A 27,999-nucleotide genomic window follows, 5' to 3' on the forward strand; every position below is an offset into this window, starting at 1 on the left:
ATCATATTCCTCCAACCCCGTCCGACTATTCGTCCGCCCCGTCCGCCAGTCACGTCGCGCCCGCGGTGGGACACGCCGACGCGAAAACGCCCAGCGCAAACATCACTCGCCAGTGGCTCCTCATCGCGCACCACGCCACGCCGCATCGCAGCGCGGACGCGCCGAGCCTCAGTCCCACCTCCCTCGCGACCGACCACCCCAGATCACCGGACCACAGGAGCGCGTTCGGGTGCGTCAGCACCCACCTCACCGTCGGCCAGTGCATCCCGGTCAGCCCCCACCACCAGAAGACCACGGCGATGAGCAGTCCGCCGACGGTGCACCGCGTCCAGAACCCCTCCGATTGGCGGGCGACGTCCTCGGTCTCGGTCGTTGACGCGTCTCGGGCGTCCGGATCCGTCGATGGGGTGTCGCCCGTCGTCGAGGAGGCGCGGGATGGGTCCGCGTCGCCCCGCATCAACGCGTCCCTCTCCTCGTCGAGTTGCTCGTTCATGCGCCTCAGCATGGGCACCCCGCCCCGACTCTTGCCGACCTCGTCCCAGAAGTCCTCGGAGAACTTCTTGGAAGCCTCCCGCAGCGTCGGGGTCTTCGGGGCGGCGTCGTCACCGTCGCGGATGGGCGACTCGTCGCGCGCGGCGGCGAGCGCGACGCTGCGGGATGACGAAGACGAGGCGGTTGGACGCCGGGGGAGACGCGCGTTCCCATGCGCGCGCCGGGGGGGGGAAATCGGCGCGGGGGAGCTCCTCCCGGACGTCGATGCGCGGGTCGATGCGCGCGCGAGCGCAGACATGATCGACGATGCCGCGGCGCCGGCCAAAGGTGAGAGCGCCTCCCGCGCCGCGGATCAGTCTCGTGATGAATGTTCGTCAACCTCGATATTTTTCCCCGCTGTTCAGTTCCCGAGAGCTCATCAGTTCCTCACGTCGGGAGCACGGAAGAGGACGGCGGTCGCTGCTTTGCGACCATGGCAGCCTCCGACTGCGCGGTCTGCCTCGAGACCTTCAACGACACCGATTGCGTCCCCGCGAGGCTGCCGTGCTGCCAGAGGGAGACGTCAACCTTCGGGGTTTGTCTCGGATGTCTCGAGGAGATTTGCAATCACTACACCGTGGAGGCGGGAAGGGTGGGGAAGTGCCCCCGTTGCAGGGAGAGACTCTACGTGTCGGCCGACGGGGTCGTGTCCAAAGCCCCGCAGCCTAGGGGTAAGTGCAGGATGTGCTGCCAGGAGAGGGTCCTCCTGGACGGCGGCAAGTGCGACGCGTGTATACTGGGCTCTCAGTTCGCGCTGACGTACGAGTGCGACCGGTGCGGTCGACACCAGCGGATCCCGCACCCCATGTGGCGGTACCAAACCACGCCCGGGGAGTTCGGGACCAGCACGTGGGCTTGCCACAACGGATGCGACGACTACACGCGCTGGAGGGTGATCGAGGCGGATTTGGGCAGGGTGCCCGCGCACGATGCGCCGGAGGGATGGCAGATGCTGGACCGATGGCTGGAGCAGCTCCGGGAGGAGCGGGCGCGAGTCGCGAGGATGCGGCCGGAGGAACGCCGCGACCACGGCGCGGTGTTCATCCACCGCCGCCAGGGATGCGTCGTGTCGTGAGTGTAGTTTACTCAAGTTTCGCGTCGGTATTCACCAGTTCTATTCCAACAAACCCGACACTCCCAAAGACCCGTTCCCAGCCAACTTAGATGTTGGAGGGGTAGAGCATGCAGCGAATCTTGCCGCCCATGGAGGAGGGGGGGAGGTTCTTCTTGAACTTGGCCCTCACCACGCCGCTCGACCCGTGAGCGCGCGTCACCTTGCCCCAGCTGGTGCGGAACACGGTGCCCTTCTTCTTGGTCTTCGCCTTGTACACGTAGCAGAGCTTCTTGCCGAGGTAAAAGTCGGCGGAAGACTTGTCGTTGACATTCTCGAGCTTGATCAGAGAGGTGTGGTTGGTCTGGTTGGTACGAGCACTGTTGGTTGAAGTCGGGAGGGGGCGCGGGGCGGTCAGGTGGACGTTCGCGGGACGTTCGCGACGCGGGGGTTGGCGCACAAAGGAGCGCAAAGGGAGAGAGATTTCATCCATCTCGGCCGTGGGACGATGGCTGAGCGATCCCGTAGGTCGGCGTCGCCGGGTCCGGAGGGGTTCCCCGAGCGACGGCGAGACGCGGGCGCGTTCCCGCGCGACGTCGACGCGTTCAGTCGTAGTGACAGGCCCGACGTGGACCGCCGGACGGACGCGTCGAATCGCGCGCGGGCCCTGCGCCGCGCTTTTCCGGGGCACCCGCCACCCAACCCTAGAGGGAAATAAAGGCACGGGACGTGCGAGATGGGCGAGCGCGCGCGCGGGGTCGGAAGGGCCGGACGGAGCACTCACCGCTTGTACCCCAGGATGATACCGCGCACGTAGAGGCTGTGGATGGAAAGGGAAGATACGGACAAGTCAGCGGGGCTGGTTCGCTTCGCGACGTCGACGGCGCGGCGACGTCGCCGGCGCCCCGTGGGTCGCGCTAGGGTTTGAGACGTGCGAGATTTTTGCCGTGGCAGCTCGCGCGGATCCGCGGCGGTGGAGACGCCGCGACGCGCCGCGCGGCCGCCCGCGCGAGGGGGTCGGGCACTCACCGGCAAGATTCCCCACCCATGATGATGTCCGGTGTTGTCCTTGACGGCGCAACGAAAAGAGGGCGATGAAGGAGCGCGGAGGCAGGTTAAGAGGGCTGCACAACTCGAGTATTGGTCGGCTGCACATTTTCCGATTGACGGTCGGACCTTTTGCGGTTTTGGTGCTCATCACCGACGGTGTTGGCACTCTTCCTTCCATTCGGAGCGGGGCGCTTGGTCCGGAGGCGTCAGACGCCGGATGGCGTCCGCTTCTACCGGCCCATCGCGTCTCGCGCATCCGTCGCATCGGTACGGACGTCGCGCGGTCGCCCGCGCGTCGGCCCACCCCCCCGCGCGCGCCTCGCCCCCGCCCCTGGACGTGGTCAGCACCACCCTCATCGTCGACGATCTCGTTTTCCACGACGGGCAAACCCGCATGGCGATGCTCGGCGGCGGCGGGCCGCAGACGCTCTTCGGCGCGGGCCTTGCGAGGAGGTCCCCCCCGCTGACCCTCGGCCTCGTCGCCGGAATCGGGGGAAACGGCGACTGCCCGCACGAGTGCATCGAATGGCTCATCCACCACGGCGTCGACGTGCGCGGACTAATGCCGACGCCGAAAATGCCGACGCCTCGAGCGTGGCAGATCACCGAGCGCGACGGCAGACGCACGCAGGTGTGGCGCCTGGACGAACGGCGCAGCGATGAACTGTACGCCATGCTCCGCCCGGCGCATTCGAGTTGGCCAGAAAATGCAAAAAATGCGAGATGCGCACATTTTGGTGTGAACCCGTCGCGACCGGACGTCTCGCTCTGCGCCGCGCTGCGCGCCGCCGGATGCGGGCTGACGTCCGTCGAGCCCTTCACCGTCGCGTCCGTTCCCCTCGCCGACGCGGAGCTGCGCGCGCTGTGCGGCGCCGCGGACGTCTTCTCCCCGAACGAGCGCGAGGCTCGGTCGCTCTTCGTCGACGGCGATTCGCTTTCTCCGACGGAACTCGTCCGACGAATTGCCGAAGCCGGGGCCGACGTCGTGTGCCTGCGCCGCGGCGAGCGCGGCGCGATGGTGTACGACGCGGGGCGGAACGAGGGGTACGAGTGCCCGAGCGTGGCGTTACACGTGGTGGACGAGACCGGGTGCGGCAACGCGTTTTGTGGGGCATTCGCGGCGGCGCTCTCGCGGGGCGAAGGGATCAAAGAGGGGCTTGCGCTGGGGTCCGCCGCGGCGAGCGTGATGCTGGAGCACGTCGGGGTTCCGTCCGGGGGGTTCGAGGAGTACAGGGACGAGGCGGAGAGGCGCGCGGCGGCGGCCAGGGCGGCCACCGTCGCGTTCTCGCTCTAAAAGTCTTAGCATCGTAGACTGACTAGCGGCGTACCTACAAACAGTTAGCGGCGCCGTCCGGAAGCTTTGTCCAAACTGCGCTAGCTACACCGACGTTCCGAACGCTTCAGTACGTCCCCCGGAACGCCGCCCACGCGATCCGCCCCTGCGTTACGATCGGGTTCGCCCCCCGGACGAGCTCCGGGTGGAACACGTCGAAGTCCTTCGCCTCCAACGCTTCCAGGTACCGCCCCGTCCCAACCGCGGGCAGGAGCACTTTCCTCGCGATCGCCCCCCCGTCCACCCCCGCCCTCGCCAACCTGGGCGCCATCGCCCTGGCGCCGTCCAGGTGCGCCTTCGCGATGGACGCCACCTCGTGCACCGCGTCGCGAACACTCTCCGTGGGCCTGCCGCGGTACACGTCCTCGGTGGCGGCGCCGTGTTTAGCGCAGACGTCCGCGGGGAGGTAACACCGTCGCTGTTTGGAATGCATCGGAGTGCCCCGTAAGAGGTTGGCGATGCCGATCGCCTTGCCGAGGTGCGCCGCCGCGTGGTCCGCGTCGGCGTTGCGCACCCCGCACGCGTCCAGTATCAGGTAGAGGAGCGACGCGTGGGTCTGGTCCGCGTAAGCCTCCAGGAAGGGTATCCCCGGCGGCATGGTATCCAGCTCGGCGTCTCTTATTCTGGCGTCGACGATGGCGTTGAGCCACCGCCTGTGCCTGGCGCCGACGCCGCCGGTGTCGCGCATGGACGTACGCAGCGCGCTGTGAAGCGCGATAGCGACGGGATGCGGGGGCGGGGTCGCGCCGCGGTCGCCCGCGGCGGCGGCGACGGCGTCTTTCCACCATCGCAGTCGCATGAGCGCGAGGTGGGGCTCTTTCGTGGCTCCCAGCGCCTGCGCGGTCTCGACGTTGAACGCCCTCAACGCCATCGCGGTGAGCCGGTGCTCCTTGGGCAGCGCGAGCGTGCAGAGGTACGCCTCGTAGTCGTGCTGACGCACGCGCTGCACGCAGTACTGGAACGAGGAGCGCACGTCGGGCGGGGCGTCGTCCGATGACGTTCCCGGCGAATCGTCGATCGCCGCGCGCCGCGACGACGACGACGACGCGAACTCGCGGGTCGATCCGCGCGATCGAATCGCCCCGCGCGCGCGTCCCTCGAGGTGGGCGGCCGTCCACGCCGCCCGTATCGCCGAGGCACTCGCGGTCGCCGCCGTTCGCCTTCCCATCGGTGCACGTGAAAGATGAGATCTCAGACGAACGAATTCTAACGAACGGCGCACGGTTTTCGAGAATTCGTTATATACTTTATCGGTTACGAGCGAGCCGCGCTGCTCGAACCGCGGCTCCATCGGCTCGCGGCTTTATGTACTTTCGGCCTTCCCTCCATCCTTCTCCCCGCGCCAACGTCGCTCACATCCCGTCGTCGGCGTCCAGGCTCTGGAGAACGTCCCTGATGGCCACCACGTCGGCGTGGTCCGGGCCGAGCGCCTGCTCCTGCAGCACCAGCGCCCTCTCCAGCAGCGGTCTGCCCACCTCGTTGTGCCCCTGGTCCAGGTGGCAGATCGCCAGATCCGTCAGCGTCTGCACCGTGTCCTGATGCTCCGAGCCGAGCGTCTTCTCCTGGATCCTCAGCGCTCGCTCGTACAAGGGCTGCGCCGCTGCGAACTGCTCCTCCTCCGAGTGAAGCGCGGCGAGGTCGGTGAGCGCCACCGCGACGTCGGGGTGCTGCTTACCCAGCTCCTTCTCCCTCGCCGCGATCTCAGCCTTGAGCTCCCTCGCCGTGGGGTTACCCCCGCCAACCGGCGCCGGGGCTCTTTGACCCGCATTGGGAGGAGGAGCCTTCCCCTTCCCCGGCGTCGCCGCGCTCTTGCGCGCGCCGCCCCCGCCGCCGCCGCCCGCCCCGGTCTTGACGCCCAAGCCCTCATCGATGATGTCGCGGATGGCGGGCTTGAGGTTCTTCGGGAGGAACTTCTCCACGGCGCGGCCGGCGATGTTGCAGCACTCCAGCGTAACCTTCACGGCGGCGGACCGCACGTCTCCGTTGGGTGACTCGAAGGTTTTGGAGGTGAACTCCATGACCGCCTCGAGGGTGAGACCGTCGTGGCCAGCCTTGGCGAGGCCGTGCTTGGGGATGAGCTCGTTCATGATGGAGAGCCGGCCGAGGACGATGCGCCAGACGCTCTGCGATCGCACGGGCTTCACCAGCGGGCCCGACACCAGCGTGAGGTCGGAGCTCGCCAGCTCCAGGATGGCCTCCCTGGACGCGTCCCGAACCTTGGCGTGCGCGTCGCCGAGCTTCTCGATCAGCTGCGGCACCAGCTGAGCGACGCTGCTGTGCACCTCGCGACCGCCGAGCTCCTTACCCATGACCTTCACGGCGCTCGTCAACAGCTTGCACGCGTTGGCAAAGACGTTGGCAACCTTATCTTTGAACAGGCGCGTCATCATGTTGCACATCGTGCGGAACACCTCCCTGGTGTCCGCGTTCACCGCGCCTTGGCGAACCTGTTCCTCCATCCTCGCCAGCGCAGCCTCGCGGTGCATCCAGTTCTTGGAGTACAGGCACATGGCGGCGTATTCGCCAAACGCGTCAACCACCGGTCCAGCCTCGGTGGTAAACGCGGAGGGAATCGGATCGGGCGGGGGCAGGTCCGGGTCGTACCCCTCGGGTGGCTTCGCGTTACCCGGGGATCGAACCGAGCCGACGGGGGGAACGAACTCCTCGTCCTCTAGACCCGCGGGCATGCGGCTTCGGCCCGTCGCCCCCGCGGGAACCTCGTCGTTGTTGAAACCCTTCGCGCTGGCGTCGGGGCCGTCGCGGAAGCGTTGGGGCGTGGACCCCTCCTGCTTGGCCATCTCCATCGCCGTGCGGGACACCGCGGGCCTCTCGTCGTAGTTACCCATGGCGCTGTACCCCTGGCTGACGGGCGGGGGGATGTCGTCGGGGCCGGCGTTGGCCTTGATCGCCGCGAGCTGCGCGGGGGAGAGGCCGCCGACGACGCGCTCGTCGTGGCTCATCCGCGCCATCTCCCGAGTCGGAGCTTCGTACTCCCGGCGGGGCTCGTACGCCTCCGGCTGTGTTTGCGCGCCGTACGTCGTGTCCGACTCGCGCGGCGGCGGGGGCGGGGGGGGCGGGGACGGCGGCGCGGGTGGATGCTCGTACTCCTCGCGCACGGCGCCGCCGCCGCCGTACTCCGGCGCAGGCGATTCCAAATCTCCCAAGTCGGGCGCGGGCGCCCTGCCGCCGGGCTGGATGAGGTCCACGGGGGGGCGGTCTATGATTTCCCTGTTGGCCTGGAGGACGTGCGCGAATATGGCCTCGTCGTCCTCGCCGCGTCGCGCGCGGCCGGACCCCGCGCCGACGGACTCGCCCAGCGCGGTGACCCCCCCCGCGTCGCGGAGCTTGTCAATCTCGAGCTTGATGAGCTTGGCGGCTTCGTAATCCTCAGCCTCCACCGCCGCGCGCTTGCGAGCCTCGAGCTGGCCAATCTTGGCGCCGACAGCCTTGAGGCGGTTGATGCCGTCGCGGAGGCGCTTGGCCTCGTCGTAGTCCTCCCTCGCGACGGCTTCATCTTTGAGCGCGTGAATCTCTCGAATCTTAACCGCGGTGACGGGATCGACGTCGAGGTCGATGGCCATGTCGGCCATGCCCGCGCCCCTGGCGGGCCTGGGCCCCGGCGCGAGGTTCCCGCCGGCGCCGCCCCACCCGGGGTCCGTCGGGGAGATGGCCTCGCCGATGACGTTGATGGCGACGATGCCCACCTGGTTGTAGATGTTGAGCTTGTTGACGTGACACTTGTGGACGACGACGCGGAGGATGGCGGCGTCGACGTTGACGTGCACGGACTTGAGCTCCCTGGCCTGGTGCCCGCTCGCGGTGTTCGGATCGAAGCTTAGGTGCCCGAGGCGGCGCATGATGGCGCGGTCCATCGACGTCTCGCCCGGAGGGAGCAGGCCCGTGTACAGCTCAATCTTCGTGGCGATCTTGTACTCGTGCGACAGGAGCTGGATCTGGTGGATGCGCGCGGGGTGGTCGAGGCGCAGGATGAGCTCCTGCGGGAACTTCGAGAAGCGTGCGCACTGCCATCCTCGGGTCTGAGGGGTGTGGAAGTGGAGCTCGCGCGCGGGATAGTCCGGGTCCTGCGTCGTCCGGGTGGTCGGGTTAGCGCGCGGGTTAAACGGTTGACTTTTTTCCGGGTGCTCTACTAGGGAAGACGCGCGCGGGGTGCGCGGGGGTTCGGGGCGGGAACTGATGCGCGGGTATCGCACCTCGCCTGTGGCGTGAGCCACGGAGAAGCGGAGCTTGGTGCCCGCCGCCGGACGATTCATGTTCGTTGCGGTTCGCTCTGAGCGGGCACGGCGAATCGCAGCTTCAGAACCTTTCAAACCCAAAAGGCTCGCGAATATTTAAATTTTGTCCGGCCTTTTTGATACGGGCGAATTGAACGGTGATTGACGAATCATGGGACCAACCGTATCGGTCGGTTGCAACTCAGAGCTCGCTCGGAGAAGCCCAGCCATCCAGAGAAGCTCAGTCGAAGTAAATCACCCTCGCCGGCTCGAACGGCACCACCGCGACTGGTAACCTCCCGAAGCCCCCGCACGCCCTCGCCACCGCGCCCACCAACCCACCCGTCCACCCCGCCGCGGCCGCCGCGAACGGCGCGAGCGGCGCGTGCCACGGCGCCGGCTGAGCCCTCAGCCTCGCGACCCTCGGTCCCCCCGACCCGCTAACGGCGTCAATCGTCACGCCCCCCGGGAACGAGTCGGGATGACACAGACGCAACGCCACGAGGTCCATCCGCGGGTGCTGCAACGTGGCGGAGACGAGCACTGCGGCGGCGCGCGCGAAGACCGTCAGCGCGTGCAGCGCCAGGTACGAGAGGTAGAACGCGACCGTCGTCGGCAACAGCAGCGCCACCGGCGCCAGCGCCAACGTGCCGAACACCCGTCCCTCCATCTTAGACAGGCCGTGCATCGTGATGTCCCCCGCGATGTCCTCGTCGATGTCCTCGGGCCTCGGGTCCTCCTCGGGCAACGATTTTCGCGGCGGCGACACGAGCAGGTAGAGCCGTCTCGCGGCGGCGACCTGAGCCGTGACCAACAACGAGGAGTACACGTGCAGCGCCGCGAGGTGCGTCGTGAGGAAGGTGGTGACGTCCGCGGCGAGCGCCGCTTGCAGGCTGAGACCCCCGATCCGTCCGCTCCACGCCACGACGCGAACGACGCCGCGCATGAGCGCACGGCACCCGCGCGTTCGCATCGCCACCGACAGCGAATCCACCATCGTCGTGGCGAGCTCCGCGAGGAACGTCGCCAGCGGGACGTGGAGTTTTATCCCCAGCGGTGATCCGCGAGTGATCCACTCCGCGTTGGCGCTGACGACGGCGCCGCCCAGCGGGGTGCCCAGCGGGGTGCCCAGCGGGGTGCCGTCCTTGGTCGACGCGTCACCGGTCCCCAAACCGTACGAACCTCCCATCGCGAAGCTCGCGACGGCGTCGACGTTGTTAACCAGAAAGTCCGCGACGAGAAAGCCGAGCGCGACGTCCGACGCGATCAGAACCGCGCACCCCGCGATCGCCGCGACCGACCTCCGCACAAACGCCTCGTCGGGGGTGTCGTGCGACCCTAACCCACCCGTGTCCTCCCCCCGCCCGCCGACCAGGCACGAGCGCGCGACCGACCGGGCGCGCGAGCGGACCACCGCGAAGACGGCGAAAACTTCGCACGCGTCGCGCCATCTTACGGCCCCCCTCCCAAAGACCCGCCACTGGTGCGCGTCCGGCCCTGTGTTCAACACGCCGGGGATGACTTTGGCGTCGAGGACGCGCGCCACGGCGCCCGCGGCGTGCCCCACCGCACGCGCCGCCCGTCCGATGACGTCCGCGAACGATCCCGACGGTGGTTGCCGATGTCGTCGTCGAATGCCCGACGATGTCGTCTCGTCTCTTCCATCGGATCGATCGAGTCTCCCGCCCAACTCCATCGCCCTCGTCGCCCACTCGAGCCCGGTCTCGTCGTCTCGGAGTGGCCGCGCACGGGCGCCCGCCGCGACGGAGCGCACGGAGACGCGTCGCATGGGCGGTCGCGGGGGATCGTGGAGGACGACGAGCACGCGGGAGGCGTCGACGCCGCTCGTCGTCGCGTCGATCCTCGGGATCCCGTCGTCGTGCCGCGACGCCTCGATCCACGGGCCACCCTTCGAGCCGCTCGGGACGTCGACACGTTTCCCGTCGTCGCCCGAGACTCGGCCGATGAGCGTCGGCGGACCCAGGCCCTCGTACCGAGGCGCGTCGACCCAACGCCCCGCGCCCTCCGCGATGGGGCGCAGATCCTCGGCGCGGCGGACGACGCCAGCCACGACGACGTCGACCGAGCCACCCGCGCGGTTTGACTCGCGCCACCATCCCACCAGAAGAGACGAATCGCGCGGGCCACCCTCGCCGAGGTGGCGGGGGCCCGGCGTCGGCCAGAAGAGCCGCAGCGCGGGCGCCATGTGCCCGCCGAGGGCGCCGTGCGCCAAAAAGTCTTAACAACGCTCTCTGATTGGCCAGAAAAACGTGTCTTTTTGCAGCGGTGCCACCGGGCGAGGCACTCTCGGCACCACTTCGAGACACGCGCGCGTCACCGCCAAAGTCGACATGGCGTCGTCCCGCAACAACGCCAGGAGCGTTTTCCTCACCCTCGCGGTGCTCTTCCTCGCCGCCGGCGTCGCCGAGGCCAAGAAGAAGAAGGGCCCCAAGATCACGCACAAGGTTTACTTCGACATCACCATCGCCGGCGAGCCCGCGGGCCGCATCGAGATGGGCCTCTACGGCAAGACCGTGCCCAAGACGGCCGAGAACTTCCGGGCGCTCGCCACCGGCGAGAAGGGGTTCGGCTACAAGGGCTCGAAGTTTCACCGCGTCATCAAGGACTTCATGATCCAGGGCGGCGACTTCACCAACGGCGACGGCACCGGAGGCAAGTCCATCTACGGCGAGAAGTTCGCCGACGAGAACTTCAAGCTCAAGCACTCCGGACCGGGCACACTCTCCATGGCCAAGTGAGTATGCGTTTCCCCGTTTCTGATTCTCGGTATCGGTCGCAGTCGTCTGTGATGCTCGCCATCGTTTCAAAGCCCTGTGGAGGGCGATGATCACGCAAAACATTTAACAGATGTTCAGTGCGTCAGGGGGCGGCTTCATCCCCGCCCCTGCCTGCGCATTCCCCGTTGAACGGCCTGAGATGACACGCGGCGATACTAAATCAGCATCTTCACAACGACCCACCAATCGCTTCCCCCCGTCGCCGACCCTGACCCTTTCACCATCCCCAAACCGATACGCAGTGCCGGTCCAGACACCAACGGTAGCCAGTTCTTCATCTGCACTGTCAAGACCAGCTGGCTGGACGGCCGCCACGTGGTCTTCGGCAAGGTCACTGCCGGCATGGACGTCGTGAGGAAGATCGAGGAGCTTAACGGAACCCCGCCCACCGACGAGGTGCTCATCGCGGATTCCGGAGAGATCGACATGGCGGAGCCCATCCAAGAAGTGACCGGAACCGATTGAAACATTGAGCTTCGTACTAAAATTAGCCGCTTCAACGTGATGTCTTCTTTCATGTCCTAAGTGTTAATCCTATGTCCCCTAACGCCCGAGCGCCTGGTCTATGTATCCCTGGTACGCCAGCGGGTGGTCACCGCCGCCGCTTCCCAGCAACTCCATCGAGGGTTCCACGTCTCCGCCGCCGCTGAACATCTCTCTCGTGTCCCGCTTGATCTTACCAAACAGAGAACCCATGCGCTGCAAGAACGGGTTCGGCCGCGGGTCCCCCTCAACCTCTCGGTCGCTCTCACGCGACGCCGGCGCCCGTGGTTTCGGCGCCGCGTCCATCGGCGCCGCCTCGGTTCGGGTGAAGAGCGCGGCTTCGTCCCCAATCCGCAAGTTAGCGGCGCCGTAAAAATTGTCATCAGACTCCGTGTCAGACCCGAGGCTCTCGCGCCCGTCGGAGCCACCGTCCACGCCCGCGCCGCCGCCGCCCGGTGAGGACCTTCGCGAGTCGTCTTTCGTCCTGAACGGCCGGGCGATCAGCGAGCCCATCCTGGCGAGCCCGGACACGAAGGGGTTATCGTCAGCGGCGACGCCCTTTTTCGTGGGCGTAGTCGCGGGCGCGAGGACCCCCTCGTCGCCGTCCACCGCGCCGCCCCCGTTCGCCGGGACCGGACCTCCCGATCGCGGCCGCAGCCGCCGTCGCGCCCGTCGCGCCCTCCGATCTAGCCGTGCCGCCGCGCGCGCGTACACCGCGTACCCGCCGGGCCCAAACTCCCGAACCTCCCTCTTCGCTTCAGCCGCCGCCTTCGCCCGCGCCGCGACAGCCTCCTCCTCTTTGGCGATCACGGCGTCGATCGCGGCCTGGTACACGCTCGGCACGTGATCCAGCATCATCCTCGAGCTCATCGGAATCTCGGTGAACGCGGTCGGATGCCGAACCTCCGCGGTGGGTCCGTTCTCGGAGGTGAGGTGCCGGAGGTGAACGACGACGCCAGGCTGCACCAAAAAGTCAACCGCCCCGTGGTCGCGGAGCTCCAGCCCTTGAGTGCCCTCGAGGTCCTCCCAGTGCCCTTGGCACCTGGCCTCGGACGCGGGAGTCGTCAGGTCGTCGGAGACGTGTCGTTTCAGTCGCTCCGTCTTGACCGCCGGGGGTCGAGTCGGCGGCGGCGGCGGCGGCGGCGGCTTCTGCTCAAAGTCGTGCAGGGGCGCCAGCCTGGCACCTTCCGGCTCGGGCGGATGGTCGTTCCGAACGTCTTTGGACACGGGCGAGGCCGGTGACGGGTCCGCCGCGTCCTCCGCGATTGACGCTCGACCTGTTTCCGCGCTCCGTCGCCTCGCGGCGGCCCTCGGCGAGTAGCCCTTATCGCGTCCGCCCAACAGGCTGCTGAACGCCTTCATCATCGGCTGCGACGGAGCCACCTGGTTGAGCCGCCGCAGCAGCCGCCGCACGGCCGCGTAGCACAGCCGGGGGATGACGTCCTTTCCCGCGACGACCGACACGGTGTGCTCTCGCGCCCTCAGGCTCAGATCCAAGGAGCAGACGCTCGGTGCGGCGAAGCAATGACACCGCGCCGCCGCGATTGCCGCCTTCGCGCTCTCGCCCCCTTCCCTCGTCGCGTCCCCTCGCTCGATGACCCGCTCAATCTCCTTCTCCGCCGCGTCCATGATGTCCGCGTCCCCGGAGCGGACCAGCATCGTGAGGATCGCCGCCACGCCCGCCCCCATGCTGTGCCCGGTGAAGACGAGCCCGAACCCGCGGTTTCTCGCGAGCGCCGCCGCCGCGGGTCCCATCTGTTTCTTGACAACCTGCCAAGCGCTCGCCACCATCCCGGCGTGCGCCCAGCCCCCCAAGAACGGCACGCTCGTGGAGCACGCGTCCGTGAGCAGGTCGCCGCCCGTCACCGTGCCCCTCACCGCCACCACCACGGTGGAGCTCACGACGTCCACCGCCACGTACGACGCGGGCGAGAACGCGAGCGTGCACCAATCCGCTGAGACGATGTCCGTTGGGGCAACCCCCGCGCTTCGAGCCGCGGCGAGCGTCGCCTTTCGCTCCACCGCGTCGCCGTCCGAGGAGACCAAAGCGGCGTGCACCGCGCCCACGAACCCGTGCGCCTTGTCCTGCATGCTGTTGTTCTGGAGCATCGCCGCGAGTGATCCGTACGCGGCGGCGGCGTGCGCGCCGGAGCGCCGAAGCGGTCGCAGATCCGGCACCGGTTCGTAAGTCTCGTCGTCGTCGTTCCCGTTGGGGTAGAGCTCCGCCATGGAACGCTTCCTCGCGGCGGCCGCCCTGCGCTGCTCGCGCCAGAGCATGATCCCCGCGACGGGATCGAACGTCGCCGCGCCCTCGAGACCGAGCGGTTTCATCTCCTTGAGCAGGAGCGTGGCGACGCGCTGCATCGCGTTGTGGAATTCCCACCAACCCCCGGACTTGAGCCTGATGGCCGTCTTCTTCGCCGCCTCGGACTGGGTGCCCCGAAGTGCCGCGGCACGCGCTTTGGCTATCGCGGCGGACCTCGGCGACGTCGGGCTCGCGTCGGCACCCTCGGCAACCCCCTCGTCGTCGTCGTCGTCGTCGTCGTCGTCCGGCCGGACGCCCAGATCGTCGTCCACTCCCAACGCCACCCCGAGCGCGTCTCGGACCTCGAGTAAACCCAGGTCCTGCATGAACTCCTCCAACGCGCCCGGGGCATCGCGCTCGGAGTCGACGTTCCCGTCGCCCGAGGTTCCGACGTCCCCGCTGTCGTTCGCGACGCCGTCCGTACCGGGCTCCCTCCCGGCGTCCCCCAACTCCAGGAATCTGAGCAGGGAACCCTCCAACGGGTTCCTCGGGTCCTCGGTCGTGGGAACCCCCAGCGGTGGGCGCATCGGGCGGGCGGCGAGGCGGGCGAGGCGAGGCGAGGCGGGCGCCGATGGAGACCGCGGACGCGGCGGACGCGGCGTTCTCCCGGCCGCGCCGGGTAGAGACCGGGAGAGACCCGCCGTGGAAGGGCCGACGTCCTCTCCACCCCGCGACGCTCGAAAAAATAACGAAAAAATAGCGTCGACCGCGAGAACCCCTTGTGCGTCCCGCGAGTCGACGGAATTTGACGCATTGCCGTAATCTCGGAAAATTTTGACGACCCGGGAAATTTTTTTGGTAAAATAGACCGTCATTCTCGAGTCAAATGCTGACACGCGCTGCGCGCCAACAACCAGTAATAAATCGTCATCCTTGAGTTAATTTCCCCATATAAATCCTGAAGACCGTCACGCGCTGAAACAGCGTGCGTGGGGCGAGCTCAGCGCGCGAAAACCCAGGGCGCGTTTGGCGTCGCGCCCTGGAACGCGCAAAGAGGGTGCGACGACGAGGATGGACCCCAACGCGGCGGGGGTTCGACTCCGGACGGAAGCGCCTTGGTCGACGAGCCCGGGAGCGCGACGGACGCGTCGTGGTCGCGTCTGAGTTGGGCGACGGCGTCCGGGTCGTGGCGCGTGACGTGTCGCGCGAGGTCCGCGTCCGCGGAGACGAGCGCGGTCCACATCCCACCCGCGTGCTGCGTGAACCCGTCCTCCCGGAGCGTCGAGGCGCGCAGCTGTGACGCCGAGCCCCCGTCGTCGTCGTCGGGCGCTTGGAGTCGCGACCGACGAACAATCAATCAATCGAGCGACGACGCTCGGGAGGTCAGCGCCGCCCGCGGTCGCCCTCGTCTTGTCCGACCACGATACCGACGCGGTCCTCGCGACGATGGACGGTGCCAAGGCTGCAGCGGCCGCCGCCGCGGAGATCTGATAACGATTCAGCGGCACCCAGCCGCGGCGGCTCGCCGGCCGCGGCGCCACGCCTGCGGCGCGCCGGCCACAGCGCCACGCCTGCGGCGCGCCGGCCGCGGCGCCACGCCTGCGGCGCGCCGGCCACAGCGCCACGCCTGCGGCGCGCCGGCCGCGGCGCCGCGGCGTCGCCACGGCGCCGCGCCGGCGCCGCGGTCGCGGCGTCGCGCCACGGTGCTCAGCCGTGGCGCCCAGCCACAGCGCCCAGCCACGGCGCCCATCCTCGGAGGCGATGCGTCGTCCAAGACGGGCGTATGCATTCTTAACCTCTGGCACTTTGCGAGGGGCGAGTAGTGTGCTCCGGACCCAACTCGCTGGCACTTTGCATCACTGTCTGTTTGCCCATACACTTTTTCTAAACGCAATCACCTTCAAACTTTCGACTAAAAAGTCATGGTCGCGAAATCGGGGGGCATCACTGTCTGTTTGCCCATACACTTTTTCTAAACCCAATCAGCTTCAACCTTTTGACTAAATAGTTTGTGGTCGCGAAATCCGGTGGTCACCCTCCTTTTGGGAGGCGAATCGGTTTCCTCGGTCCGTTATGAGTATGACAACCAAAAAAAAAAAACCTTCCGGGGTCACTCCGCGGCGCCTTGACCAGGCTGGCAGCCATGAACAACGCTGAGTTCTACAAGTTCTGTAAGGTGACCGGCTGTGGCGGGGCGTTTGAGACGGCTACGCGCTTCTTCAACGCCTCCAAAGGCATCATCAACGATGCGATCTGCGCCTACTTTGGTCCGTCCCCATGTCTTCCCATCATCGATCGACCGAGCGCTCCTCGGGACAACCGCCCGACGCTGACCCTCGCCTTGTCCATCGACAGAGGCATCGACAGAGGAAGAAGAAGCGCAAGTCGCACAGCACACCGAACAGCATTCCGCTCCGTGGGTTCCCTTCCCGACGGCACCCGCTCCCAACCCCGCGAGTGGCGCTACGGGAGCCCCGCGCATCCCGCCAGCCTCGCGCATCACCCCCGCGCTCACTCCCGAGGAGAACACCGAACAAGGGGTGAAGCGCAAGTGGGTTGCACCTTCACAAGATGAAGTGGACGACCTCGTCGGCACGTTTGACCCCATCGCGAAAAAGGCGTGGGAAAAAGCGTCTCACAAAACCCGTATGGCTTCTATCGAAGATGTGGACAAGCCGTACCCCGCGAGAACAACAACAACACTCGGTGGTATCATTTGCAAATATAGGCGCAAGCAGACAGGGAACGTCAAGCAAACTGAAGTGAGGCCACAGGGAACCGTCTTCTCTTTACCTCAATCGTCATTTCACCAATACCCTAAATTACAACTCACTGATGACCAAAAAAAAATGTTGGCAGAGGACCCAACTAATGATTACTCAAAGGTGCTGAAAATGCTGCTAAGTGTTGATAATGGCGACCTCATCAAACTCGCTCAGTCATTCCCCGCTGGTGACATTGAACGCAGACAAAAAGTGGTGGAATTTGGCATATCTCTGAAAGCATATTATCATCTGAACAGCTCTGTATTCAGTGACATCATCAAACTAAAAAAAGCTGAAGTCCTCGCAGATTTATATGACCAGCATTCTCAGTTTCGACCAATAATATTGGAAATGAAAAAACTTGTTGATCAGATCCAGCATTGCAGTGAATATGACCACGCTTTTGAATCTTTTAGTGAGGAACGCTGTTGGCTATGCCCCGAAGCGGGATTCCAAACAATCAATTCTATGGTCTCGATTAGAACTCCAAAACTGGCAGATAAACGTTTCGTGGAAATCAAAGTTACACAATTGTCGTTATTGAATAAATTGGCACAGGCTGGGGACCCAGAATCAATTGCACAAATGGCTAAAATAGGGCAGCAAAGGGAAGCAGAATCCGATACGCCGAGAGATGGCATGCTTCAAACATCTCATCTGTGCGAACCAGTACATGCAAATACTCTAGGAGGACACAGGAGGTGCTACAACCCCGCTCATCTGATCGCTGAGTCTTCTCAACAGAACAATCGCCGAAAAAATTGCCTCGGTGTGGTCCGCCTCGCTACTGGTGAGTTACTGAATGTCTGCCCTCACGGTACCAAATTGATCAATGGTCAATGGATCAATCGCTGCCTAGGACAAAGGGAGCCCTCGATCGACGGTGAGTTGAGTGCAGCTCAAGAGGCATATTTAGCGCCCGGTGTACCTCGCAAGACGCCTGATGAGCAGCACGCTTCTCGCTCCACAGACTTTCCACGAGCGGCCCCTCCGTCCGCGCAGCCGAGCACACAGTTCGAATCAAACTTGTTCAAGTCTGCTGAAGATGAGCAGAGGAAATAGAGTTTTAATACAATGTAACTCTTACCTTCGAAGGTATTCCGTAATAAGAGGTAGGAGTTCGCGCAATTCGTCCTCGACCAACGTCGGCGTTCTGGCCAACGCCGCAGGCCCAGCGGGTCCACGACGACCTCATGGCCGTGGGAGTCGTGCAACGCGCCCGATGGCTCCGCGAGTGGGTCGTTACCGCCCCCGAACCCGCCCTCGGGCCACCACGCGGGGCGCTCCGCCATGGCCTCCCCCGCCCTTCGCTGTGACCCGGCTATCGGTGCTGACCAACATTTTTAGGCTGAAAATCACAATCAGAGATCAGAGATGAAAGCGCCCAAGCACGACACCGAAGCGCATCTGGAGCGCACCCGCGCGCGCCTCGCGCGCTTCGGCGTCGACGTGAGGGACGACAAGAAGCGAGGGCGATGTCTCGTCGCGGCGAAGGATTTTAAACGAGGCGACCTGGTCCTCGCCAACGCGCCTTACGGACTTCCAGTTCCGATGGGCGATCGCTGCGCGGGGTGCTTCATGAAGGAGGACGACGATCGCGTCAAGATGCGCTGCAAGGCGTGCGACATGGTGTGGTTCTGCTCCGAGCGGTGCATGGACGGGGCCATGGACGGCGGGCACGCCGTCGAGTGCGCGGCCATGCGCCGGTACTTCGCCGACGACCCCGACGACGCCATCAGGGAAAACGGGTTTGTCCAGTTCTCGGCGCTGCACCGCAACTGCGGCAAGGCAGCGCACCCCGAGGACACCGACGAGCCCTTGGACGACCATCTCCCGTACCTCGTGCCCACCGCCGCGGACAAGGCCGACACCATCGCGCGGTGGGCGCTGCACGGGTTCCCGTGGCGGGAGTATTGCGGCGACTTCGCGGCGGAGGCTACCGCGGGCGCCCGTCGGTGCGGCCTCATCCCGTCATCCGCGACGGACGAGACGATCAAGAAGGAGGTGGTCAGGTCTCGCATGAACGACTTCTTCATCCAGCAGTGGCGGGGCGGGGACATTGACCTCATGGCGGGGGCGACGTACCCCCTCGGGGCGTTGCTGAACCACAGCTGTGCGCCCACGTGCGTGTGTTCGTACCGGCTGGACATATCGGACGCTGTCCAGTACCCGACGTGGATCCAGGAGTTTCGGTGCGTCGCGGACGTCGGCAAAGGGACGGAGCTGACGCACGCCTACGTGGACGCGTCCGATTGGTCCAACCACCGCCGCGCGGAGCTGCTGGACAGGTACGGTTTCGTGTGCGATTGCCCGCGGTGCCCGACGAACGCCGCGGGCGAACCGGTGAATTCGCCTCCGACGTGCCCGCTCCCGTACTCCAAATCCGGGGTGGCACCCCCGCTGACGCCGGAGATGACGCGAAAAGATCGTGACGCGCAGATGGCGCGGGTGGTGTGGTGCCAGGAGGCGTGTTGGGCGCAGGTGGCGCTCGAACACGACAAGAGGGCGCACGTCACGGTGAAAATCGCGGGGGACCTGATCGCGGCGGCTGAGAGCGCGGAGGAGGTGTCGGTGGAGCGTGCCAAGGCTGAGAAGGCGGCGGACCTGCTTCGCAAGCTGAAGGTCGACCCCGACTCGCACGAGAACTTGCAGATGACGGAACCCTTCCACCCGTGTCCGACCGTTCCGATGCGGATCAGGGCGCTCCAGATGGCGTCGAACATGGCGATGATCGAGCGAGACTTTGAATCGTCGCTGAAGCTGGGCGAGGAGCTCTTGGACGTGATGGAGGCGGGGTACGGCACGAGGTGGCATGCCAGGATCGCGAACGAGCTCGTCAGGCTCGGCGGCGTGGCCGGGGACGGGTTGGGAAACGTCCAGTCGGCGGCGGAGAAATTTCGCGAGGCGCTGGAAATCGGAGCCGTCGCGTGCGGCGTCGATTCGTGGGTGTGCGAGAAAGCCAAAGCCGCGCTCGACGCCATGGGGAAACCTACTGATTAGCGCTACTCTCTATTACATCAGCCGTCGTCTCAACGCGCGTTATCATACGCGTGTTTGTCGCGTCTACCGAACACCAGGTCGTCTCGCAGGGTACCCAGCGCGTTAAACTCGCAAAACGCGCTCGGCCCGCCGCCGCGCGGGTCGACGGCGGTGACCCGAATGGACGCGAACCTTCGCGGCTCGACCCCGTCGCCGCCCACCCCGCTCGACACGGCCGTGTCGCCCCCGTCGTCGTCGTCGTCGTCCACCCGGTCCCCTCGGACGACGTCTCGCGCGCGCCACTCCCTCCTCCACTCGAACCCGACGCCCTCCACGCCCCTCGCGCCCGAAACCGCAAACTCCACCAACCTCGTATCCACCGCGTCCGATGTTTTGTCCGACGTTTTGTCCGACGACGACGCGCGCGGCGCAGAGGACGAGGCGCGAATCGCCGCCCGTCCCGCCCCGACGCCGTCCCGAGCCACCTTCGCGTCGAACCGCAGCTCACCGCCCGGTGACGCACCGCCCGGTGACTCACCGTCCGGTGACTCACCGCTGCGTGCGCACCGCACCGTGACCTCCACCTTGGACTCGTAGTTGAACCCTAAGCCCCTAAACCCTGAACCCACAGCCGGCGTCGTCAAGGTCTGCGCGACGGCGCACCCCCACGACGGTGCACCCGGCGCGGGCGCCGACTCTCTCGATCGAGACGCGTGACGCAACCGCAACGCGTGCGCATTTTTAAAGTCGGTTAAGAAACGCAGGTGCGCGAGCATGCATCTGCGCCCGTTCCCGTTCCCGTTCCCGTTCCCGTTCCCGTTCGCGGACGCGCTCCCCTCGCCGGCGCGCACCTCCGCCGCCAGCCAGTGCGCGCCCGCGTTCGCCAGATCCGAGGTGAGTTTGCCTCGAACGTAAACCGGCGGCGCCGTCGGGTCGCCGGCGGCGCCGACCTCCCCCGCCACGTTCACCTCGACCCGCGGCGACGTCGGTCCGTTCGGGCCCCTCAGGTTCGTCACGAACGCCTCGGACACGGCGGTTACCCTCGCGAGCCTGTTCCCTCGGAGGAACGCGCCGTTTCCCGGCTGCCCGGGCGCCGTCGTCAGGCCGTGTGTTTGCGCCTGCTTCTTGATCTCCACCTCCGCCGTCGCGTCGCCGAAAGAGTCCCAGTGGAGCAACGCGACGGCGGAAACCTCCGGAGAGTGTCCGGTCCTGAGATACCCCGGTCGTAAGAAGCTCCACCACCGCCGCGGCGAGTCGGTCTTTTTGTTGGCTCCGGGCCGACTCTTCACTCCGGGCTCGAGCAACGTCCACTTCGTCGCGATGCTCGCGTCGTCCCACCGTCGTCGCTCGGCGAGGTTGGAGAGGAACGAGAGCTGGTGCACGCTTCGGCGGCGGTTGACGGTGGCGTCGATGACGACGCCGCCGTCGTCGCCGCACGCGCCGGGATTGCCGGGACGCGGAGATGCGTCGTTCGTCGGGTGGTCCCTCGATGGCGCGCCATCGCGCGCGGCGCCGCTTCCGTCGGCGTCATCGCCCGGTGCGGAGAAGCCCCCGGAGTATATCGATGGGCCGAACTCGACCCTGGCGCGGTCGAGGGCGGAGGCGCGCAGGAACGTCGCCGTCGGTTTGCGCGGCGTGTACGTCAAGGAGATGAACCCCGAGTCATCCCGCAACGAGCTCGTTCCCGTCGCGCTTCCGCCGTCGGCGAACTCTCGACGCGCGCGCCGCGTCTCGGAGGCGGAGGCTTCCGATGTGGAGGCGCCTATGCCATCTCGTATCCTCTCCGCGCAACCGCGGCTGAGCGTCACCGCCGCGGCCGTCATGCGCCGGCTCGGCTCCTTGACGATTCGCGCATCCTCGAACCGTACACCCGAGCCCTCGCCCTCGTCCTCGCCCCGGCGCCCCATGGTCTGCCCAGAGAATACTCGCACGCGAGACGAAGACGATGACGAGGACGAGGACGAACAGAAGGCGGAAGCTAGGTGCGTCAAGTCAAAGCGACGAGCCAGAAAACAACAGACGGGAGCGCACCATGAGCGTTCCGGAACCTCGCGCCTGGGTGGTACTCGTGGTGGGTATCTTTCTGGGTCGCCTATCGGTATCCGTCACCCACCCGACGACGTGTTTGAGCCCGTCCTGGTCGCCGATAGCGGTGGGGGACGCTCGCATCTACTACAAGCCGAATGAATCCATGCCGGGGCTCCCGCAGCCTCCGACGAAGCCGGGCGAGGGGTTCAAGTTCGAGGACGCGAGGGGCTCTTACGAGCGGTTGGAGTATCCGGGCGGGGAGTACGTCAACCTGGTGTACACGAGAGCCGGACACAAGAGGAGCGGGGACATCCACAAGTGCGCGCAGGTGAACACCGTCGTCGTGGGCGAGGCGCTCCTCACCCAGGTGATGAAGGACGGCGGCGAGACGCAGACGAAGCTGAGGGGCGGGGACCACGTGGTCATTCCTCCACACGTGCCGCACCTGTATGAGTTCACGAAGGACACGCTGATGACCGAGTCCTGGACGCACAGGGAGCCGGACGCGGACCGGGCGCAGTGCGAATACGAAGCGTGGTTTCACAAGAAACTGAGGGCGAGGATCGACGCGCGGTCCACCGTAAGAGACGGGTGAATGCGAGACGAATGAACGCTCGTCGCTTAGATTTTATCGTGTTTAAACGTCGTGCCACCGCCGTCACACCTTCACCATCGCGTGCAGATCGCGGACGAGGTACCGGCTGAACCACCTCGCCGTCGCCGGATCGGCCAGCAGTCCAACCGCCCCGCCCTCGTCCCCGGCTCGAAGCAGCGCGGGCACGTCAACGTCCACGCCTCGAACGTCGTGCCTGGTGAGCAGCTCGACGGCGGCGTGCGACATCGGGCACATCGCGGCGAACCGCGCCGCCGCCGCCTCCGGGGTCGGGGGCGGCTCGGGCGTGGGCTCGCGTTCGATCGGCGCCTCCGGGGATTCCTTCCGTCCATCCTCCGTCGGGGCGGGCTTGGTTCCCGTCACCGCGTCGCCGGAGTCGGCACCCTCGGCACCCTCGGCACCCCCGTCGCCGTTCGTTCCGTCAGGTTCCGCCGCGTCCCCGTCCTGCGTGTGTCCCAATCGCCGCGCCTCGGGCACCAGCTGTAGCGGCGCGAGAACCTTCGCCAGCTCGAGCGCCTTCCTCGTCCCCGCCTCCGCGCTCGCGGGCGACGCGCACAGGTGGAGCACGAGCGACTCGACGTCGACGGCGCCCTCCTCGCCCGGTTCAAACGCGAACGCGTCGGCGAGCGCCCGCATGACGATCGCCGCGACGTCAACCTGCGAAGAATCGGCCCGCGAGGGGAGGAACCAGAGCTTCCTGGCGTTGGCAAAGGCGGCGCGACCGGCGAGCGCGGGGGCGGCGAGCTGCGCGGCGGCGGACGCCAGCCTCTCCACGCTCGCATCCGCGACGACGGGATACATGTCCGCCAAGAGCGAGACGATGAGCGGCCGCCACTCGCAGTACAGCGAATCCCCAAAGGCGAACGACCTCGCCACCGCCGCCAAAACCCCCTCGTTGCACGCGGAAAACGCCGGGGGCACGCCGGGATCCGCGGGGGTGAGAACCGCGGCGCACCGCGCGAAAACCCTCGCGCACTCCCCCGCGGTCATCACGCCCGATATCGCCGCGGACGACAAACCATCCGCCAGGTTCGCGAGCTGCGACGCGGTGAACACTCCGGGACCGCGCGCGGGGGGTTCCACTGGTGGCGCCGGGGGCTGCGGCGGCGGGTCCGGAACGGCGAGCTCCTCCTCGAGGACGATGAAGTCCACGTCGTCGAGGATGAGGTCGTTGACGAGCTCTCGTTCCTCGTCGACGGCGCACTTGATCTCCTCGACGAGCGCCGCGACCGCGCTGCACTCCTGGTGGTACCGGCCCCGGAGGTACTCCTCCAGGCGGACCAGCGCCTTGGCTTCCACGCGCTTGAGGTGCTTGGCGTGCGCGACGGCGTTCTCGACGATGCGCTTCATCCTCCACCTGACGGTGTGACGCTCGATCGCCATGGCCTCCTCGAGATCCGCCGCCGACGTCTCCGCGGCGCGCTCCGCATCCGTCTTTGGCGGCGGCGGCTCCTCACCCTCGGCGGGCGGCTCGGGGGGTGCCTCCTCGGGGTTCTCGGGGTCGGGCTCGGGGGGTGAGACGGACTTGAAGTACTCCAAGGCGGCGGACACCGCCGCCGCGAGCGTCGGCGTGAGCTCGATGGCGTCCTTGAGCCACGTCGGCGCGGGGTTCTCGCCGTCCGCCGCGGGCACCGGGAGCGGGTTCTCCTCGCCGAGCACATCCGGCGGCGCCGTCACCTCGGGACCCTCCTCCTTGAGCTCCGCGCCAAGACGCCTGGCGGTGTAGTAGTCTGCGAGGACGGCGTGCGTCTCCGCGTATTTGTCGAGCTCCAGCTGCACCATGGCGACGTAGTGATTCGTCGCGAGGACGACGTGATCCGCGACGTATGTGTCTTCGACAATCTTTTTGCGCTCGTCCACAGCCTCTTGGAGTTTGGCGTCGCACACGTCCCACAGCGCGTCCCGAAGCTCGTCCGCTCGTACCAGCAGCTCGCCCTTGGTCCGCGGATCCCTCCTGTGGTCCAGGTCCACGTCGTTGAACTTGGACTGAAACTCCCGGACCGCGGTCATCTTCTCGTCGGGCCTGCGCAGAAAGTCGGCGAAAGTCTTCTTCGCATCCACAAAGTGCGCCAACGAGAGCGAACGCTCCTCGCGCATGGACGCGAAGCACTGGTGCATACCCTCGAGGTAGGCGGTCTCCGCGCCGCTCCACTGCTCGTAGATGGCATCCGCGAGAGCCAGCGGCACGGGCACGATGGGCACGGGTTTCTGCTCCTCGGGCTCGACGGGAGCCTCGCCGTCGTCGGGAGCGTTCTCGCCGTCGGCGGGGGGCTCCCCCTCGCCCTCCTCTCCCTCCTTGGGCGCGTCGGGGTCCAGCGCGGCGACCTCCTCGGGGGTCGCAGCCTTGGCGGCAGCCTCGGCGCGCTCGACGTGTCCCTTGACGTCCTCACCCGCCGCCTTGGCCGACTCGAGAGATTCACCGGCGGCTACCGACGCCGCCGCCGCCGCCTCGCACGCAGCCTTGGCAGCCTCCCGCGCCTCGGCAACGGACTCCGCGCCCGCCGAGGAATCCGACGCGGCTTTGACGGCCGCGTTAGCCTCCTCGACAGCCTTGGCGGCCTCGGCCAGCGCCTTATCCGCGGCGGCGGCGGCGGTCTGAGCCTTGACGAGCTCCGCGGCGACAGCCTCGGCGGCTTTTTCGGCGAGGAGCGCGAGAGCCGCCGGGTCCTTGGGCTCGGCGTCCCCCTCGGTCTCCGCGGGCGGATCTGCGCCCTCCTCAGCCTCGGCCGTCGCGGCGCCCACGAGCTCCTTGGCCTGGATCTCAGCCTTGCGCAGGTGCAGGAGTTCCTTGGCGCACGCGGCGACCACGGCGTTGGCCTCGTCGGCGGCGGCGGCGGCGGTTTGCGCCGCCGCGGCGGCGGCGGCGGCGGCCTCGGAAGCCTCCTTGACCACCTCGGCGGCAGCCTTGGCGGCGAGCACGCGCTCCACCACGCCGGTGAGGGCGTCGGCCACCTCCTCCACGTTGCCGGTGGCGTCCAGACCGACGCGCAGGCCGGCGAATTTCTTGAGCCAGTTCTCGTGCTTCTCCACGCCGGCTCCCCACTCCTTCATGCGCTCGTGCACCCGAGCCTCCTCCGGGGGCACGAGGTCCTGGAGTCGCTCGATGAGACCGGGCTCGTCCTCGGGGGGTGGATCGTACTCCAGGTGGTAGATCTTGCCGGTCATGGCGTCGATCCTGCGCCCCATGGCGCGTCTCGTCGCGGCCTGCGCGTCGGGCTCCGTCGGAAGCTCGAGCACGACGACCGCGTCCAAGCCGCTTATAAACGTCGGCGTCGCCTTGGCCGCAACCTCGTGCTCCCGCATGGGCGCGACGATGGACACGCGCCCGCGCACGAACTCCTCGCGCGCGGGGTCCAGACCGGTGAGCGCCTTCTCCAGCGCGGCCGCCTCCTCGTGACTGTTGGGAAAGCCGTCGATGACGAACCCCCGCTTGCGGTCCTCAGCGTCCAGGGAAGCCCTCCACTCGGCCATAGCCGCCGCGTCCGCCTCCTTGGCAGCCTCGAGCGCAGTCTCGTGGTCGTCACCCTCGGGGACCACCGTGAGCGGGGGCGGCGGGGGCGGCGCGAGGGCCCCGATCGCCATGGCGACGAGAGCCGCGACGACGTCGGGGGGGATCGGCTCGCCGGCGCCGTCGGCGGCGAGCGCGACGGAGCCAAGCTCAACCTTGCGCGACCGGGGCGCGGGAGAGGAGGACTCGGCTGGCTCGGGCGCGTCATCGTTTAGGTCGGCACCTCCCTCGGCACCCCCCTCGGCACCCCCCTCGGCGGGCGTACCCACGGGGTTGACCCCCGAGCCATCCGCGTCGACAGCTGTGTCGGCGTCATCCGCCGGACGCGACGCGGCGACGCGAGCCTCCTCCTCGGCGTCCCACGCCGCAGCCTCCGCCATGGCCTCCTTGACCAGGATATCGGGGTTTATGATCTGCAGGCGCTGCGCCTCCGCGATGGCCGCCACCGCGGTGGACTTACCGGCGAAGGGCATGCCCGCCACCGCCAGGCGAACCTGAACGCCGGCGAGGTCGGGCAGAGTCGGGGGAATCTCCGGCACCGGGAGGGTGAGCATGGAGAGGTCAAACACCGCGGACGCGAGCGCCGCGTTGGGAAAGATATCTTTCAGTTCCGGATCGGGAACCGGGACGATGGGGTTGCCGTCGGCGTCGAGTTCGGGCTCGGGCTCCGGCTCCGGCTCTGGGGGCTCGACGGGGTTGCCATCCTCATCCAGCTCGGGCTCGGGCTCCGGCTCGGGCTCGACGAAGAACTCATCCTTCTCGGGGTCCCACTCGCCGGCGCCGGTCAGGTAGTCCTTGGTCGTGCCTCTGTCGAACGCGGTCACCTCGGGCGGTGTCTCCTTGACCTCCTCCTCCGCCTCGGGGAGCGCAAAGGGGAGGGGCAGGCCCTCGACGATGAGGTGCGTCCACTCGCGCCACTCCTTCCGCGGCACCTTCTCGCAGTCGGACGCCTCCCTGAAGTCGGCGCACCGTCCCGCCAACCCGCACACGGCCAACACCAGGTCCTCGCAGAACCTGCGCACGTCCTCCGTCTCCGCAGCCTTCCTGGCGAGCTCAGCGTCGGCAAAGTCCTCAGCCTCGGCGCGGGCGGCGGCTTTGTACGCCGCTCTCCTCTGCGCCGCGAGGGTAGCCTCCCGTCTGAGCGAAGCCTCGTAATCCGCCGCGCGTTGGGACTCGTACAGGTTGTTTCGTTTCTGCCTGTTCTCCCGCATCGTCTCTCGCTCAATCTCCAGGTCCTTGAGACGCGCGGCGACCCTGGTTTCCTGCTGCGACATCGCGGAGAGCGCGTTGAGGAGGTCGTCCTGACGCTTCTTCGCCTCGAACGCGGCGCTGGTTCGCTGCTGGTCCACGAGGAGCTTGTGCCTGCGAGCCTCCCTCTCCTTCCTCGCGTCCCTTTCTTCGGCAGCCTTCGCGCGGACCTTGTCCATGTACCTGTCGCCGAAGTGCTGCATTATCTTACCGCTGGGCAGAGAGTTCTGCATCGAGTTGAGGTGCTCTACCGGGTCAACGCCGGTGAGGGGCTTGATTTTACCCACGGTGAGCTCCGCGCTCGCCTCCACCACGTTCTTACCCAGCACCTTGATCCGTGACGTCTTGGGATCTTCCCTCATGCGCTCCAGGTTCTTCTCAAACTCGTCGATGCCGTCCACGGTGTCCGCCTTGGACGCGAGCGTCCGGTCCAGCCGCGCCAGCCGATCCTTCTCGGCGATGGCCATCTCAATCTCAACCTCGGTGCGCTCCATCCTTCGAAGCTCGCTCATGTACCTCCGGTGCGACGCGATGGCGGCCGCGTCGTTCGCCGCCTTCGACTCGCGCGTGGAGTTGAATCGTTCCACCTGCCGGGACCGTCGGTCCCGAAGCTCCCGGAGCATCTCCTCCTTTTTCGCTACGTGATCAGCCACCACCCGCTCTTGATGCCGGTACTTCTCCTGGGCGAACCTCGCGACGTGCGCCTGCTCCATGACGAGGTTGGGCCTGTCCTCGTTGACCCGCAGCGTCGTCTCGAATTGCCTCGCGATTTGCGAGTCGTACCCGCTCCTGGCGGTGTTGAAAGCGCCCGCGCGACGGAAAGATTCAGCCACCCCGAGGGAGGGCACGGTCCTGGCGCTCATGGCCGTCTGACCGAGCCTGGTCCCCACCTTGGCCTTCTCCACGTCTCTCACCATGGCATCCAGGTTCATCCTGAGCGAGGAGAGCAGCCGCGTCGCCGCGCCCCTCTCCTCGCGCACGAGCGAGGTCACCGTGCGCGTGTCCAGCTGCACCCCGATCTTCGCTAGGCTGGGCTGGAGGCGGGTGTAGTTGTTGATCCGCGCGTCCGGGGTGTTCTTCGCCGAGAACTTGGCGAAGTCCGGCTGAAGGTTGCATCGCGCCATCACCTCGCCGA

The 27,999-nt window shown here is 66.9% G+C and overlaps 14 protein-coding genes across 14 annotated transcripts; 6 read left to right on the forward strand and 8 right to left on the reverse strand.

The window, feature by feature from the left end:
- Positions 1 to 49: 49 nt before the first annotated feature.
- Positions 50 to 790, reverse strand: MICPUN_60981 (predicted protein; the record flags this gene model as incomplete). The annotated part of the gene is made up of 1 exon (XM_002508290.1): positions 50 to 790. One exon carries the CDS (start codon positions 788 to 790, stop codon positions 50 to 52), a length of 741 nt encoding a protein of 246 aa, XP_002508336.1.
- A 174-nt stretch (positions 791 to 964) lies between these two features.
- Positions 965 to 1,606, forward strand: MICPUN_102058 (predicted protein; the record flags this gene model as incomplete). The annotated part of the gene is made up of 1 exon (XM_002508010.1): positions 965 to 1,606. The coding sequence occupies one exon, from the start codon at positions 965 to 967 to the stop codon at positions 1,604 to 1,606; it is 642 nt and encodes a 213-aa protein (XP_002508056.1).
- A 9-nt stretch (positions 1,607 to 1,615) lies between these two features.
- MICPUN_108826 (predicted protein) lies at positions 1,616 to 2,644 on the reverse strand. The gene is made up of 3 exons (XM_002508291.1): positions 2,612 to 2,644; positions 2,367 to 2,402; positions 1,616 to 1,962 (listed from the first exon to the last, which is right to left on the reverse strand). Exons 1-3 carry the CDS (start codon positions 2,629 to 2,631, stop codon positions 1,692 to 1,694), a joined length of 327 nt encoding a protein of 108 aa, XP_002508337.1. The 5' UTR covers positions 2,632 to 2,644; the 3' UTR covers positions 1,616 to 1,691.
- A 205-nt stretch (positions 2,645 to 2,849) lies between these two features.
- MICPUN_60984 (predicted protein) lies at positions 2,850 to 3,926 on the forward strand (the record flags this gene model as incomplete). The annotated part of the gene is made up of 1 exon (XM_002508011.1): positions 2,850 to 3,926. One exon carries the CDS (start codon positions 2,850 to 2,852, stop codon positions 3,924 to 3,926), a length of 1,077 nt encoding a protein of 358 aa, XP_002508057.1.
- A 106-nt stretch (positions 3,927 to 4,032) lies between these two features.
- On the reverse strand, positions 4,033 to 5,133 carry MICPUN_84201 (predicted protein; the record flags this gene model as incomplete). The annotated part of the gene is made up of 1 exon (XM_002508292.1): positions 4,033 to 5,133. The coding sequence occupies one exon, from the start codon at positions 5,131 to 5,133 to the stop codon at positions 4,033 to 4,035; it is 1,101 nt and encodes a 366-aa protein (XP_002508338.1).
- Positions 5,134 to 5,193: 60 nt separating this feature from the next.
- MICPUN_105981 (predicted protein) lies at positions 5,194 to 8,236 on the reverse strand (the record flags this gene model as incomplete). The annotated part of the gene is made up of 2 exons (XM_002508293.1): positions 5,194 to 8,002; positions 8,177 to 8,236. 2 exons carry the CDS (start codon positions 8,234 to 8,236, stop codon positions 5,318 to 5,320), a joined length of 2,745 nt encoding a protein of 914 aa, XP_002508339.1. The 3' UTR covers positions 5,194 to 5,317.
- Positions 8,237 to 8,438: 202 nt separating this feature from the next.
- On the reverse strand, positions 8,439 to 10,403 carry MICPUN_102061 (predicted protein; the record flags this gene model as incomplete). The annotated part of the gene is made up of 1 exon (XM_002508294.1): positions 8,439 to 10,403. The coding sequence occupies one exon, from the start codon at positions 10,401 to 10,403 to the stop codon at positions 8,439 to 8,441; it is 1,965 nt and encodes a 654-aa protein (XP_002508340.1).
- Positions 10,404 to 10,548: 145 nt separating this feature from the next.
- CYP-B (peptidylprolyl isomerase, precursor) lies at positions 10,549 to 11,460 on the forward strand (the record flags this gene model as incomplete). The annotated part of the gene is made up of 2 exons (XM_002508012.1): positions 10,549 to 10,952; positions 11,238 to 11,460. The coding sequence occupies 2 exons, from the start codon at positions 10,549 to 10,551 to the stop codon at positions 11,458 to 11,460; spliced, it is 627 nt and encodes a 208-aa protein (XP_002508058.1).
- Positions 11,461 to 11,538: 78 nt separating this feature from the next.
- Positions 11,539 to 14,310, reverse strand: MICPUN_102063 (predicted protein; the record flags this gene model as incomplete). The annotated part of the gene is made up of 1 exon (XM_002508295.1): positions 11,539 to 14,310. The coding sequence occupies one exon, from the start codon at positions 14,308 to 14,310 to the stop codon at positions 11,539 to 11,541; it is 2,772 nt and encodes a 923-aa protein (XP_002508341.1).
- A 2,061-nt stretch (positions 14,311 to 16,371) lies between these two features.
- On the forward strand, positions 16,372 to 17,550 carry MICPUN_53176 (predicted protein; the record flags this gene model as incomplete). The annotated part of the gene is made up of 1 exon (XM_002508013.1): positions 16,372 to 17,550. One exon carries the CDS (start codon positions 16,372 to 16,374, stop codon positions 17,548 to 17,550), a length of 1,179 nt encoding a protein of 392 aa, XP_002508059.1.
- Positions 17,551 to 17,862: 312 nt separating this feature from the next.
- On the forward strand, positions 17,863 to 19,488 carry MICPUN_102064 (predicted protein; the record flags this gene model as incomplete). The annotated part of the gene is made up of 1 exon (XM_002508014.1): positions 17,863 to 19,488. The coding sequence occupies one exon, from the start codon at positions 17,863 to 17,865 to the stop codon at positions 19,486 to 19,488; it is 1,626 nt and encodes a 541-aa protein (XP_002508060.1).
- Positions 19,489 to 19,551: 63 nt separating this feature from the next.
- On the reverse strand, positions 19,552 to 21,374 carry MICPUN_60991 (predicted protein; the record flags this gene model as incomplete). Its single annotated transcript, XM_002508296.1, has 2 exons — positions 19,552 to 19,570; positions 19,606 to 21,374. The coding sequence occupies 2 exons, from the start codon at positions 21,372 to 21,374 to the stop codon at positions 19,552 to 19,554; spliced, it is 1,788 nt and encodes a 595-aa protein (XP_002508342.1).
- A 125-nt stretch (positions 21,375 to 21,499) lies between these two features.
- On the forward strand, positions 21,500 to 22,090 carry MICPUN_60992 (predicted protein; the record flags this gene model as incomplete). Its single annotated transcript, XM_002508015.1, has 1 exon — positions 21,500 to 22,090. The coding sequence occupies one exon, from the start codon at positions 21,500 to 21,502 to the stop codon at positions 22,088 to 22,090; it is 591 nt and encodes a 196-aa protein (XP_002508061.1).
- A 63-nt stretch (positions 22,091 to 22,153) lies between these two features.
- On the reverse strand, positions 22,154 to 27,988 carry CPC1 (central pair complex 1; the record flags this gene model as incomplete). Its single annotated transcript, XM_002508297.1, has 1 exon — positions 22,154 to 27,988. One exon carries the CDS (start codon positions 27,986 to 27,988, stop codon positions 22,154 to 22,156), a length of 5,835 nt encoding a protein of 1,944 aa, XP_002508343.1.
- Positions 27,989 to 27,999: the final 11 nt, after the last annotated feature.

This window comes from Micromonas commoda, chromosome 8 (genome assembly GCF_000090985.2).
Source record: "Micromonas commoda chromosome 8, complete sequence".
Classification (NCBI taxonomy): Eukaryota; Viridiplantae; Chlorophyta; class Mamiellophyceae; order Mamiellales; family Mamiellaceae; genus Micromonas; species Micromonas commoda.

What these genes read in the sequence shown, in the direction of transcription:
- MICPUN_108826 (XM_002508291.1), bottom strand. Translation starts at nt 2,631, where the DNA reads ATGGGTGGGGAATCTTGCCG. An exon ending in ATGGGTGGGGAATCTTGCCG is followed by an intron (nt 2,403 to 2,611) that starts GTGAGTGCCCGA and finishes TTCCATCCACAG; the next exon opens with CCTCTACGTGCGCGGTATCA. An exon ending in ATCATCCTGGGGTACAAGCG is followed by an intron (nt 1,963 to 2,366) that starts GTGAGTGCTCCG and finishes TTCAACCAACAG; the next exon opens with TGCTCGTACCAACCAGACCA.